Source organism: Eleutherodactylus coqui, chromosome 9 (genome assembly GCF_035609145.1).
Source record: "Eleutherodactylus coqui strain aEleCoq1 chromosome 9, aEleCoq1.hap1, whole genome shotgun sequence".
Classification (NCBI taxonomy): domain Eukaryota; kingdom Metazoa; phylum Chordata; class Amphibia; order Anura; family Eleutherodactylidae; genus Eleutherodactylus; species Eleutherodactylus coqui.
The window spans coordinates 75,324,683-75,338,642 of NC_089845.1; the positions used below are offsets into that span (position 1 = coordinate 75,324,683).

The following is a 13,960-nucleotide window of genomic DNA, read 5'->3' on the forward strand; positions in this document are numbered from 1 at the left end:
CCTGAAATTGAACAAAAAGATTGTGTTTTCAGAAGGATTGGGTAGCTTCTAGATATGCTGGAACAGCCCTCCTGACATTCAAATGCCTGACATTGCACTGTTTATCTTTGGGCATAAAGAAGGATTTAAAATCACAGGAGTGAGGAAAAAGAAAAAAAAAAAACACATTCACTGAAAAAGCCAAAAATACAATACCTGAAGGTCTGCAAAGCAGACACGGTCGCCATAGGCACGATCGCCACAAGGCAGGCACAATCGCCACCGGCACAATCGCCGTAGGGCAGGCGCAATGGCCTTAAGCCCTGAAGATATGTAGTCAGCCAGACAATAATGTGTGGAGGAGCAGCTTGTTCCTGGCAGGCTAATATGCAGTCACTCACTCAACCCAGCCCAGAATGGGGAGGAGTGACTGCATATACTAAAAGCCTGCACATGTGAACGATACCAAAGATGTCAGCCATAGATGGGTGGTGACCCACCATACAGGATATCAACCCTGGCTGATATGACAGCGGGTTGCCCTGTATCTCCAAGGTGGGCCACACTGGCTGACATCTTGGGCTCCCCCACCAACTAGCAAACTACATACAAAAATACTAATGCATACTAATAAAATGCGGGTGTTGGTACTGCATTTTGGCCAAAACGCATAGGCTGACGGACCGCGTCGAGGTCACACCGCTTCCGCCAGTACCTACGCTAACTCACAATAAATTACATAAAATCACAGGAGTGAGGAAAAAGAAAAAAAAAAAACACATTCACTGAAAAAGCCAAAAATACAATACCTGAAGGTCTGCAAAGCAGACACGGTCGCCATAGGCACGATCGCCACAAGGCAGGCACAATCGCCACCGGCACAATCGCCGTAGGGCAGGCGCAATGGCCTTAAGCCCTGAAGATATGTAGTCAGCCAGACAATAATGTGTGGAGGAGCAGCTTGTTCCTGGCAGGCTAATATGCAGTCACTCACTCAACCCAGCCCAGAATGGGGAGGAGTGACTGCATATACTAAAAGCCTGCACATGTGAACGATACCAAAGATGTCAGCCATAGATGGGTGGTGACCCACCATACAGGATATCAACCCTGGCTGATATGACAGCGGGTTGCCCTGTATCTCCAAGGTGGGCCACACTGGCTGACATCTTGGGCTCCCCCACCAACTAGCAAACTACATACAAAAATACTAATGCATACTAATAAAATGCGGGTGTTGGTACTGCATTTTGGCCAAAACGCATAGGCTGACGGACCGCGTCGAGGTCACACCGCTTCCGCCAGTACCTACGCTAACTCACAATAAATTACATAAAATCACAGGAGTGAGGAAAAAGAAAAAAAAAAAACACATTCACTGAAAAAGCCAAAAATACAATACCTGAAGGTCTGCAAAGCAGACACGGTCGCCATAGGCACGATCGCCACAAGGCAGGCACAATCGCCACCGGCACAATCGCCGTAGGGCAGGCGCAATGGCCTTAAGCCCTGAAGATATGTAGTCAGCCAGACAATAATGTGTGGAGGAGCAGCTTGTTCCTGGCAGGCTAATATGCAGTCACTCACTCAACCCAGCCCAGAATGGGGAGGAGTGACTGCATATACTAAAAGCCTGCACATGTGAACGATACCAAAGATGTCAGCCATAGATGGGTGGTGACCCACCATACAGGATATCAACCCTGGCTGATATGACAGCGGGTTGCCCTGTATCTCCAAGGTGGGCCACACTGGCTGACATCTTGGGCTCCCCCACCAACTAGCAAACTACATACAAAAATACTAATGCATACTAATAAAATGCGGGTGTTGGTACTGCATTTTGGCCAAAACGCATAGGCTGACGGACCGCGTCGAGGTCACACCGCTTCCGCCAGTACCTACGCTAACTCACAATAAATTACATAAAATCACAGGAGTGAGGAAAAAGAAAAAAAAAAAAACACATTCACTGAAAAAGCCAAAAATACAATACCTGAAGGTCTGCAAAGCAGACACGGTCGCCATAGGCACGATCGCCACAAGGCAGGCACAATCGCCACCGGCACAATCGCCGTAGGGCAGGCGCAATGGCCTTAAGCCCTGAAGATATGTAGTCAGCCAGACAATAATGTGTGGAGGAGCAGCTTGTTCCTGGCAGGCTAATATGCAGTCACTCACTCAACCCAGCCCAGAATGGGGAGGAGTGACTGCATATACTAAAAGCCTGCACATGTGAACGATACCAAAGATGTCAGCCATAGATGGGTGGTGACCCACCATACAGGATATCAACCCTGGCTGATATGACAGCGGGTTGCCCTGTATCTGACTACATATCTTCAGGGCTTAAGGCCATTGCGCCTGCCCTACGGCGATTGTGCCGGTGGCGATTGTGCCTGCCTTGTGGCGATCGTGCCTATGGCGACCGTGTCTGCTTTGCAGACCTTCAGGTATTGTATTTTTGGCTTTTTCAGTGAATGTAAAGAAGGATTTAGTTCTATTCATGGCATTGTCCTTCCCCTGGAGAAAGTCTTTCTGAAGGAGCACAGGATTTTATTTTTTGGAGAAATTTTGGGGATCTTGGCAGAAAGAGGGTAGGATAATTGCCTGCACTGTGAAATTTAGAGACTACCTTCGGAAGAAAAGCAGGCTCTAAGTTAAAAATAATTCTGTCATCTTGCACTAGGATGGGGGGGGGGGGGGGGGGGGAGGGAGGGAGGGAAAGGAATTCAACACAAGAAAATGCCTGTAATTCTTCCACTCTGTGCTGAGGTTATGGCCACCAGGAGAGCCCTTGAGTGTGAGTAATTTAATGGGAAGTTGGGAGAGGGGTTCAAAGGGTGGCTTACAGAAACTGTTTGGGACCAGTCGAAGGACCCTCTTAGGCCTGGCGGTGAGGAATGTGGGCCATCACCCTTGTGGGCCATCACAGTTTCACAGCCCACATCAGGTTATTACTGGGTGGTCACCTTCCTTGAGGTCCACTATAATGCCTAAATCATAAATCTCATTCTGGTACTGGAGAGAGACTTCAAAACGCAGCAGTATCAGGAGAGACTGTTAAGTAGCTTGAGCAGAGCATTTCCTCATGGCTGCATTTAGCAATAGCATGCAGGTCTGCGGGTCATGGCGGACGAGCAGCACCATTGCTGGCAGTGTAGGTCGAATACAGGTGTGGCATATTTTCAGTCCCAACGAAAGCACAGGGTTGTACTTAACCATTATGGTCCATGAGTAGGTTAGCTCCCGCTTGGATGTTCTCAGACATGGTGTTGGCCCCTTTGACTTCTGGGTGTCTAAGCTGGACAAGTGGCCAGAGCTTGCACAACATGCTTTAGAGGTGCTTACCTGTCCAGCTGCTATCAGAAGAGTGTTCAGTACAGCTGGGGGTGTGAGAACTGACTGAAGTGTGGAGTTTACCTGACTTCTGCACCTCTATGGCAGATTCCACTGATTAGTTAGAGCACAGTTTTATATCAGTGTGCTATCATAGGTGAGTAAAAATTGCCAAAGACCACACTGTGCCCTCAAGGTGCTGGTGAAACGGCTGCTGCTCTTTCTCCTGATTGTCATGTTTTCTTCTCCTCCCAAAACAAACATTTTCTAAAGCACAAGAAACAGTTGTAGCTCTACCGATCTTCCTTGAAGAAGGTCCGTGCTTGGCTGTTCTGTGCACCTGGTAGAATTTGTCCTTTGTCTCTTTTGACTTAATTTTTGGTAACTCTACTAGTTTGTCAGAGGAGGCGCGTGAGTGTTGGGTTAACCTGGCAGAATTGGTTCTGATCAATTTTTAGGAGGAGCACAGTGTTCCCCAGATGTGTAGCTTTATTCCAATGTAATTTGTGGGGCTTTGGCTGCATTGGGGACCTTCTAAATAAGTGAACTCCAATTTTTACTCCCATTGGCTTTAATTGGAGTCATAATTGACCATACTGATTCACAAGGATTTTCATGAAACTGGCCAGATGCCAGCACAGACAAATCATTCCACTAATAGCTCATCACTAGGCACAACGATAAGGCTTCATTTGCATAGAAAGATTCTAAAACCACTTTCAAAGAGGACTTGTTGGTTTTAGTAAATATTTGTATTCCAAATGAAAGTCTGGAATTTCTTTCTTTGGAACTCTGCATTGTGCTGTTCCTGTTATTTCCCCTGGAAATGTATGAACGAATGACCAACTATGTTCACAACTGTGTCATAAGGTCTGTACAATATTTTCTTATTTTCTGTTGCCTCAAGCCCGGGTGTGTCCTACAGTCCGTGATACTTGTGTAATATAAATCCATTTTGATTTATCCCAACTATCCAAGTTTACCTGGGAGATTCCCCACAACCCTGTGAGCGCATTGGTCAAGCAGAAAGTTTAAAAAAGGGGATTCCATGTACCCATCCTTCAAATAGCAAGTTGTCCTGGAGATTCACCAGTCGTTTGAATAATTGATTGGTTTGGACATACAATTTATTCAGCTAAATGGATTTCTGACCCATATATGATATGAAGCAGATTCAGGGGTATGTGATACCATGAAAGTTCAATGTTTGGGGCATATATATTATACGCACACACATACTTATCTCTCAGCTCGGTTTAAAAAAAAAAAAAAAAATTGAAGTTTTTGTTCCAATTTTACTTTAACTTGTATTGAAGTTCTAGTGTTAGGAAAATGTACACATTATGAAGAGTGACACCTTGCACATCTTCCTATGCCCAATAGTTCTTAGTGACCTTCAAAAATTGTCCCTCTTGTATTTCATGACCCCATATGGCTGAAAGTTGACATTTATTTACATTCTAGTAAACAAATATGCAAAAAGGTTCATAAAAATCAGAGATGGTCAGCTGTTACTCTGGGAGATTTGTCCTGGAATGACCATCTAATGCATACCGAATCTACTTAGAGTGGGAAGGAGTTCAGGAGGAGAGTGATGTCAATCAGTAGCTCTGAATGGAAAAGGCATGCCACAGAGACTGATATTCAATATACTCGAGAGGCTCTTCTACAATGCAACTTTGTCAGGTCAAGTGGTTCCAAAGAAACAAATGAATAGAGGCTAAAGAACGCAAGCACAGCTAGTTACTCGATGCACATTACTAACAAAACATACCATTAAAAAAATTCCCAAAGTGCTTCAACTGAACTTTTTCTGAATATGTTCTGTTTTCTGCTTTTGTTAGTCGGTAGCTGCAAATGGTTTTTTTTTTTTTTTTGGTACCACCACATAATCTTGATGTCTCAAGGAACATCCATTAGTTTATCCCAAGTGAAACACAACATGCAGGTTTAAAATTGATTCTTTATTTGCTCTGTTGCATGATGCCTGGATAAGAAACAGTAAGACTTACATAATGTTGGGAGAAATAAAAAAAAAAAAAACTAAGTGATATTATTTGGAACTCAATGCTTCAAAATGAACGAACCAACATCAGTAAATACAAATTGTATTTGTAACAGACAGAAGGAACCATTAACACTTCATTTAGTCATTTTAAACAATAGGAATATGACAAAAGAGCAAAATCTGCACTCTACGTGTGTACACATTGAATGGAACATGTAGAATTTGTAGGGTTGTTCATTCCAGTTTAGTCATGAGTAGTGGGACTAGTTTTACCATTCACACCGACGATAGGAGATCCTCATCTACCAGCAGTGAGAGGTACGAGGCAATAGGTTATTTTATGCGCAGGAACACCCTGCTAGCACTTTTCAGTACTCACGGTTGGTACTTGGTAAGTACCGGAGACTGTCACACTACAGATCCATTGTATACATCTAAGCACCAAGCAACCCTGTATCTCCTAAATGGGACTGGAATGTGCTTTCACTGGCTCCAAAGGAAATGTTATCCAGCCCATAAGTATTGCTGGGACTTCAGCATAAACATGCACAATGAATATAGAATACCATTTCACAGCTCTGGCGCCAGCCACAAGGAGACAACGAGTCAAGCATTGCATTGAATGTGGCCAGGTCACGTTAAAAGGATAGTTTTAAGCAAATGTCATTTAGCCCCAAATTCTTATTAAATATGGACACTATTAACATGTCAAAAGAGTAATAGATTTAATGCGGATCAGTTATCTATATTGTGTTGGCTTCCAGGATCACCTTTGCAAAAAGGTATGAGGTGATCCATTCAACCATGTGTGATACCTGAAAGATAATGTCACCAGTAAACTAGCATGTGGCTGAAACTGAGAATACAAAAAAGGGAAGACCCATTCACAGGCTACAAAATTAGTTTGAGCCTATATAGCAATGTCACAGAGGAAACCCAACCCTACAGTAATTCCATGGCACATATCAGCTGCCTTCATCTCAAGTATCTGACACTAGTACGTCACTTGGATTTAAAGAGGATTGTAAGAGGGACTCTGGCATCTGTCCCATCTGTGGAATTGTTAAGACTGATTGCCATCACAGAACACAGCACAAGAACAATTGATGACAATTCAGATTTCTGTCTTCGCTAGAAAGAGATTTCTCATAAAACTGAATGGCCTAAAACATATTTCTGTCTGCACAGCTAACACAGAAAGATGGTATGAGCAGATAACCAACAAGTAGCTTTCAAAAAAGCATAAAAAGGCACAAAAAGGTAAGTGAAGGGCTGAATGGTAAAGCTTATTAAGGGCTAGGAGGTAAGCAATCTAAAAGTTAAAAAAAAAGTGAATGTGCCAATAAATATGCTAACATTTTATTAGTTTAAATCTGAGATTCCCCCCTCAACACTTCCTTGAAGTTAACATAAGAGTGTGAAGGACTTTCATAAGTGATACTGATGCTCTGCGGTAAATCTGGCAGGAGCAGCCATTCTTGTTGGAATGTTGCAATATCTAGACTATATAGAGACAGCGAAAAGCAGGCCAAACTCTGCCCCACCTCTGACTCCAGTTCACAGGCAAATGGACCCTGAACTGAAGACCTGAGTAATTTAACCCTTTCCAATCCGTATCCTGGTTTTCCGAGGGGGCTTACTCTTTTTCTGACATTATACAAGGGCGCTATCTGCAGGCTAAAGCCAGTACTGCATGAGGTGACACGTTGGATAGGCTCCGACAGCAGAGAGGCTGGCAATATACAGTAAGAGAACCCCGATGGATGTCTTCCAACATCGGAGCTGTACAGCCTTAAATCATAATGTCTTCAGAGGTCAGACAGCGGATTGGAAAGGGTTAAGACCTAGGCTCTCGACCTGTGTTACATGTACCACAGGGGCTGTAGCTTATGTCTCTAGGGGACACTTGCATGGAAAAGGAAGCGTATTCTAGGACCACAAACCTTGGCTATTTTAGATGTAATTTGAGCAAGAGGTACTAGGCTGAGAAGCGATGAAAAATACTGATCTAAGGCCGATAGCACACGAGTATGCACGCATTTGTGCATCGGCTGTTGTGTATTTGTAGGGGCAACAGCAGTGGTCACTGTTATTTTTGCATGTGCAAATAAAAATAAAATGCACCGATGCTCTCAGCCATTGAAATGGCCAATTAGTTGAACAAGTCCAAGACATTCACTTTTAGTAAATAGAGAAAGCTGCATTTTTTTTTTTGAGCAACACAATTGCACGTGCAAAATATGCTCTTGTGAACGAACCCATTGGATTCTATTTTCTGCGGATCGCACGCACAAAATATTTGTGAACGCAAAAAAGCCTGCAAATACATCCGTGTAACACAGACCTATCACATTTACTGGTGGCTCTAGATCCACTGCTTTACGGCACATTTCAAAAGACTTGCAGTGAAGCAGTGCATCCCTAGCAATCGAACTATCAAACGATTCGAGGTGCCCTGTATTTTAATAATGTCATTAAAAAAATTTTTTTTTTTAAAAAGTGAACACACATTTTTTTAATTTTACTTTCTGCCTAATCTCCAAACCACTGCAGCAGTATACATAATTAGCTGGCTCTAGGGTTGCATAGTACCATCAATAGCCCTCTTTGCATGTACTTCCTGTCACGGGACGGTCACAGAATACATTCATAGAGAGTAGTCGGATGACAGTCCGTTCTAGTTCGGTTCCTGCAGCAGTAAGGAAATCAGAAGGCTAAAACGGACCATTTCTTTTTAGATTACAGAACCCCTTTGGCAGCAGTCATGTCATACGCTTCTTTATCTCAGCCAGCCCCACTCTGCTAAATGGCTAATTCAGATGTGTGATGAAGGTACCCAAAGTATAGAATTCAACACAGGCCTAAGGACAGTCATATTACAAAATGCTGCATGACCTCTAGTCATAGTTCACTCGTAGCGAGAGAAAGCCAGCAATACCGGAGAGCTGATCAGATCATAGAGAACCATATACACCAAGATAATAAAAAGTTTTATTTGTAGTAGTCTCAAACAGGTGCATTCACAGCTGCAAAATCCCTGGCTTACGCAAATACAAAAAAACCCTACATGTTAAAGCTGCTCTGATGTCATGAATAAATAATATAGATTGGTGTGCCTGGTAACATCTGCATCGTAAAAGTCACCGAAAAGTGTTTAAAAAAAAATAAAAAATTCAGCGCCACATTTCTGAAACACTTGCCACAGGTCCCATCATTCACAAAACTACATTCTTTTCTCACCATTAATCTGTGTAGAAAATAATTGGTATTTTTATATAACTAACCCCAGGAAAAAAAAGCCAAAACCCAAAAGAACAGACAGGAACATAATAAAATGTTTTCCTCAAAAGGCGAGTGCCTGTGTCAAATAGAAACCACAGCAATGGCCTGTAAGGGTTAATGAGCACTTTACATGGGATTTCACTTCTTAAATCAGGGTTTCCTTCCAGTCTTTAATTGGCGAGGGTCGCGCTTGCTCTTTCGTCTTGGTGTCAGTGGCGGTTTCTCTTTGCAGCTGGGATCGGCTGCCCGCTTTTCCCGTCTCCTCTTCGTCTTGCGGCTGCTCAGATTTGACGCGCTGCATCTGTAACAACCTGAGTTGCACGCGCAGCTCGATGATCGCTTCTCTCTCCTCGTGAATGGCTTGGTTCAAATGATTGTTCTTAATCTGACAAAAGAAGTTGTAAACTTGGAATACTTTAAAATGACACAAATGTCCTGCTACGCAACATGTACGAGCACTCAGACCATCTCGAAGAGCAAAATGGGAGAAAGGGAGAGCACAATCAAATAAGACCAATGAGAACAAAGAAATCCAGAAACAATCAGAAAGGAGGCAGCTTGGCAGAGGTCTCATATTTAAGTAAATGAACATCGATGTAGATGGTAGTAATTCTCCCTCTTCACTGGGAGCCCCGACTCACCTCCAGCTCTTCATTCTGCCGCTGTAGATCCTCCAGAATAATCTGCAGCTCTTCCTCATCCTCACTTTCACTCTCGCTTTCTGATGAATACTCCTCGGTCTCACTCCGGCCATGTTGCTGGCGACTATAATAAGACAATTCAAATATGAAAAGTGCAAAAGTCCCAGAATCCAACTTTTTCCCCTTTTATTTTTTTTAAACACATGTAAGGGTTGACATTCCCTGCCAACTATTCTCCTCACTCACCTCCTAGTCTTAACCTTAAGAAGAAACAATAACCTTTCTGACCCACATCTATAGGCCTCTCACTACCCAAGCCAGAAACTTGCTGCACACTGATGAGGGGCAATCACCCCGAAACAGCTGTCTGTGCATGGTTATTCTGGCTTTGGCTCACAATCCCCAGTCCTTGTTACAAAGCTTGTTTAAAAAGTTAGACATCGACTTGCAGGAATGCTGTCTTCTAATAGGTGGCGCTGCGGAGGTATTGTTCCATCTTCCTATCTGCTATCTATTAAAATGGTTTCACTAAAAAACCTTGACAGCATAGCAGTAAAGCATAGTGCGCTGTAAGTTTGAAGCACAAGACCCTGAACAATGATAATGTTCCCACCTCTGTATCTCTGAGATTTCTGCTCGCAGACGATCTATTTCTTCTTTTTCTGTAGCAATTTGTCGCCGTAAAAATTGCTCCATCGCTACCAGTTCTTCTTGCTCTGTGAGGATCTCATTTTCCTAAAATAGTATAACAGTGTATAGTTATACAGGCATATTACCACTGAGGGCAGACCTTTAGCTAGTCTTATTATTACTATACAATGGATATGCATTTGTGCTCTCAATACTAAGGCAAGTTCTAAGTCCAAACAAGTCTAAACCCTAAAGACTGTCATAACTTCTACAGCCCAAAGTAAAGTTTAGAGAAGAGAAGACGGACAACATTATGATGTATAGCCGACTGACCAGGTTTGTCAGTGTTACTCATAGGCCGCCTGCACACGGGCGGAAATCCCGCGGCGGGATTTCCCGCGGGATTTCCGCCACTGAAAGTTTGCATAGGAGTGCATTACAATACGCACTCCTATGCAGACGGCAGCGGTTTGGCCGCACGAAATCTCGCGCGGCAAACAAACCGCGACATGTGCTATTTTTGTGCGGGGCACGCACTCACCCGGTCACCGGCTGCGCCGCAGCCGGCACATGAAAGAGCCGGGGCCGCCAGGCGCGGGAGAGTACGCGCTCGTCCCTGCAGGCTCTCGGGTCGGGTCCCGCGGCGAGAATTCTCGCTGCCGGATCCGACCCGCTCGTCTGCAGGCGGCCATAATAGGCAAGTTCATACTGTACTTACCTGTGCAAGCAGGATATTGAGGACTTCCTCTTCATTTTCTGTCATTTCTTCTTTGGAAACATCTTCCTTTGAAAGGCTGGCAATTTCTTGGGCAATCTTGGTTTCACAGTCCTATGAAGAGCAAGGGATAAAAATGATTTTGCCAATTGTTCCTTTTCTGTAAGATTAAGATCATGCTCCATTGTCACTAAAAGTAGAAAGCGTGGAGAGTTGCTCTAAATAAACTTGTAATTTGTATAGCACCAACTTATTCTGCAGCGCTTTCAGGCAATTTATTTATAGCCCCCAACAAGCCTTGTACTCCTTTTTAGGACCTCGGAAGGCTGAGTCAACCTTGAGCCGGCTACCTGAACCAAGTGGGAATTGAACTCGCAACCTTCATAAGCGCGAGCTTAGTACTGCATTTCTGCTGCCTTAACACACTGTGCCACATGAGGCTCTATAAGCATTTGGAAATCAGCATTGGCAGCTGAATAAAACTGCAGAAAGTAGAAAACTGAGCTATAAAACAGGTCTTGTAGGGCATTCTTAGTATATAATGGTTAGTACCTACCAAAATGTGGTAGGAAAAAATTGATGCACATGGGAAGCAAAAGATAGCCTAACCACATACAGTGCACTGCAGCTTGCCGTGTAGGGGGCCATGCAGTCGCAGACTGGTAACAACGCCCATGCTATCCAACACTTGTCCATCCCGCCAAAAGCTCCTGGAAATGGGCTCATGAGCATCAGAACTGGACATGGAACAATTGGGGAAATGGCCTAGTCTGCTGAATCAGAATCATGCTTTCTTTTACATCATGTGGATGGCCAGGTGCCAGTTTGTCATCTACCACGTAAAAAGATGGCACATGGATGGGATGCACCATGTGAAAAAGGCCAGCTAAAACAGACAGTGTAATGCTTTGAGAAAGATTCTGCTGGGAAAACTTGGGACTTGAGAGTCATGGCAAAGACCAGATACCGGAAGGTGTCCTGTGATATCTGGTACTGGTGATACAGTAGCTCTCTTGTGGGCTTGGGCCAGACAAGCTAATCTTCGCTCCCACACACATTTATGTCTCCAATGACCATGCTGCTGGTTCACTTGCCGAATACCAGGAACCCCCCCACAAGATCTGCTGTTTCAGAGATGCTACCCTGCCATCAAGACATTGCAATTTGGCTCTTGTCGAATTGATCCTTTGCAGATTTTTCCAGCTTCCAATATAGAAGCTACAAGAACTGACTGTTCACTTGCTGCCTAATCTATTCCATCCCTTCATAAGTACTATTGTAATGATTGTAAGCATTAAATATTACGCTATAGTCCCTGATTACTTCAGAAGGGTCGGTGATCCGGGGATCATTGTGATCGCCAGATTGGAGTCAGGAAATCATTTTTTCCCTAAAAGGAGGAAAATTGTCTTCTACCTCATAGGAATATTTGCCTTCCTCTGGAACACTGCAGGATAACAGGCAGAACTGGATGGACACGTGTCTTTTCAACCTAACTATGCTACTGCACTTATTCATAAAAGTATGTAATAATGCACAAATGTGGATATGGAAGTTATAATGTAATTAAATCAGTTACAATAAAGAATTCAAAGAGCAACCCGAGATAAGAGTACAGTACAGAGGTCAACGGCATGTGAGATGTGTGCAACTGTGCTGAACGGGGCAGTCCCAGTCACATGACCTTATCCAGCACATACTGGGCCTCCGCCAGGAACCATACAAGGGCAAGCCTTGTCCTCTCTACGCCATTATGCATGCTTGTGGATGAAATGTTTAACAGAGCGGACAGGCCGAGACCCTGAAGATCACACACCTGCCTTTTGGCTTCTCGCAGCTTCCTTTTAAGCGCAGTTAGAATTCTCTGCACCTCCCACAACCTTTCTTCCTTCGACAGATCTTTTATGCCGGCCTGCAGATCTCGGTGCAAACAGTTTAAGAGAAATTCCTACAAATACAAAAAAAAAAAAAAAAGAGGTTTTATTATAGTAAACCTTAATCAAACCCATCTGTGGACCACGACTTATACAGTACAAAGCCAAGGTGGGATCTGACACATTGTGGAAAAAAATTTAAAAACAGTCTAAACGGATTTATTCATGAATATATGTCGCAACAAACATAAAAAGCATGGAGACAATTCTGGAGGCAACTAGGAGGTATAGTTAAATCTGAGCGTTCTAGTTTTATACCAAGTCTCCTATAGTCATCTACACAGTGAGGTTGTCAAGTCTCAAGTAGGCCTCATGTCCATGGGCACGCACGGATTCCGCGCAGAATCTGCCCATGACCACGGCTGGCAACCCTGCATACCTGTCCTTCTCTTCTGTACTTCAGATGTGTGCGAAAGCGGCAGCGCACATGCGCAGTACAGTTTGGTTTTTTTTTTAAACTCATGCTTTCCCGCAGAATCCATGCCCCGTTTGCAATGTCAAGTGCGGATGGGCCGCGGATCAGACGGCTTCCACTGTCTTCAAGGCACTGCTCTGAAGTCGCGCGCCTGCGCTACAATACCAGCTACCAGCACATGCGATAGTCTCCTGATAGGCAAGTTTACCTGCGCATACGCTGATACTGGCCATTCCGTTGCAGGCGTGAGACATCATGGTGTGGGGGTGAGACAGTATATGGAGGCTGTGATGGGAAGGTAGAGGGCTAGTATATGGAGGCTGTGATGGGGAGGTAGAGGACAGGTATATGGAGGCTGTGAGGAGGGTGAGGCAAGGACAGTATATGGAGGCTGTGATGGGAAGGTAGAGGACAGTATATGGAGGCTGTGATGAGGGTGAGGCAAGGAGAGTATATGGAGGCTATGATGGGATGTGTTCATGGGCAGCTGGGAGGACTGCATGTCAGTATGACTGAAGGTCATCACCCATTCATTTATATAAGTGAATCAAATACACAGTAATTTATTGATAGGTACTGATCAGAATTGGGCCTTGCAATTACAGTAATTACTATGTTTACTCCCTTATGTAAAATTAAAAAATGTGCCTCGGTATTCTTGGTTTAACAACATAAGGGAATAGAGAAGAGTGTGTGTGTGTATATATATATATATTTTTTTTTTTTTTTTTAATGCAGGTATATGTAAGCCCTACTGGAGAGTTCCAACAATAGCTCTCTGTCTAGTAAGAAAGGATGGGTGTTTTAGCCGAAAACTAAAGTCTTTAGACTTCGGACAAATCGCTCAGCCCTACTTACTAGAGAGTCTTTAATATCCCCTGCCCTAACGGAGTAAGGAATGAAGCCCCTTAGCGCTGATATGAACAAGCCCTTACATGCCAAGTTAAAAAACCTGAAATGTAACATTAAAGTTTTATATCTCTGTGATAGTACAGTGCCAGGGGTGAGGTTCCTGAC

The 13,960-nt window shown here is 43.8% G+C and overlaps 1 protein-coding gene across 2 annotated transcripts in view; it reads right to left on the bottom strand.

Annotated features, from left to right (window-relative positions):
* Positions 1-8,299: 8,299 nt before the first annotated feature.
* The window catches only part of RALBP1 (ralA binding protein 1), a 31,574-nt gene continuing 25,913 nt past the window's right edge, over positions 8,300-13,960 (bottom strand). For both annotated transcript variants that reach the window (XM_066579551.1, XM_066579552.1), the window contains exons 6-10: positions 12,411-12,542; positions 10,598-10,708; positions 9,863-9,984; positions 9,250-9,373; positions 8,300-8,993 (exon numbers count right to left, since the gene is read on the bottom strand). In XM_066579551.1, coding sequence (XP_066435648.1) covers positions 8,754-8,993; positions 9,250-9,373; positions 9,863-9,984; positions 10,598-10,708; positions 12,411-12,542 — 729 coding nt within the window. In that variant the 3' untranslated portion in view covers positions 8,300-8,753. The remainder of the gene's footprint in view (positions 8,994-9,249; positions 9,374-9,862; positions 9,985-10,597; positions 10,709-12,410; positions 12,543-13,960) is intronic.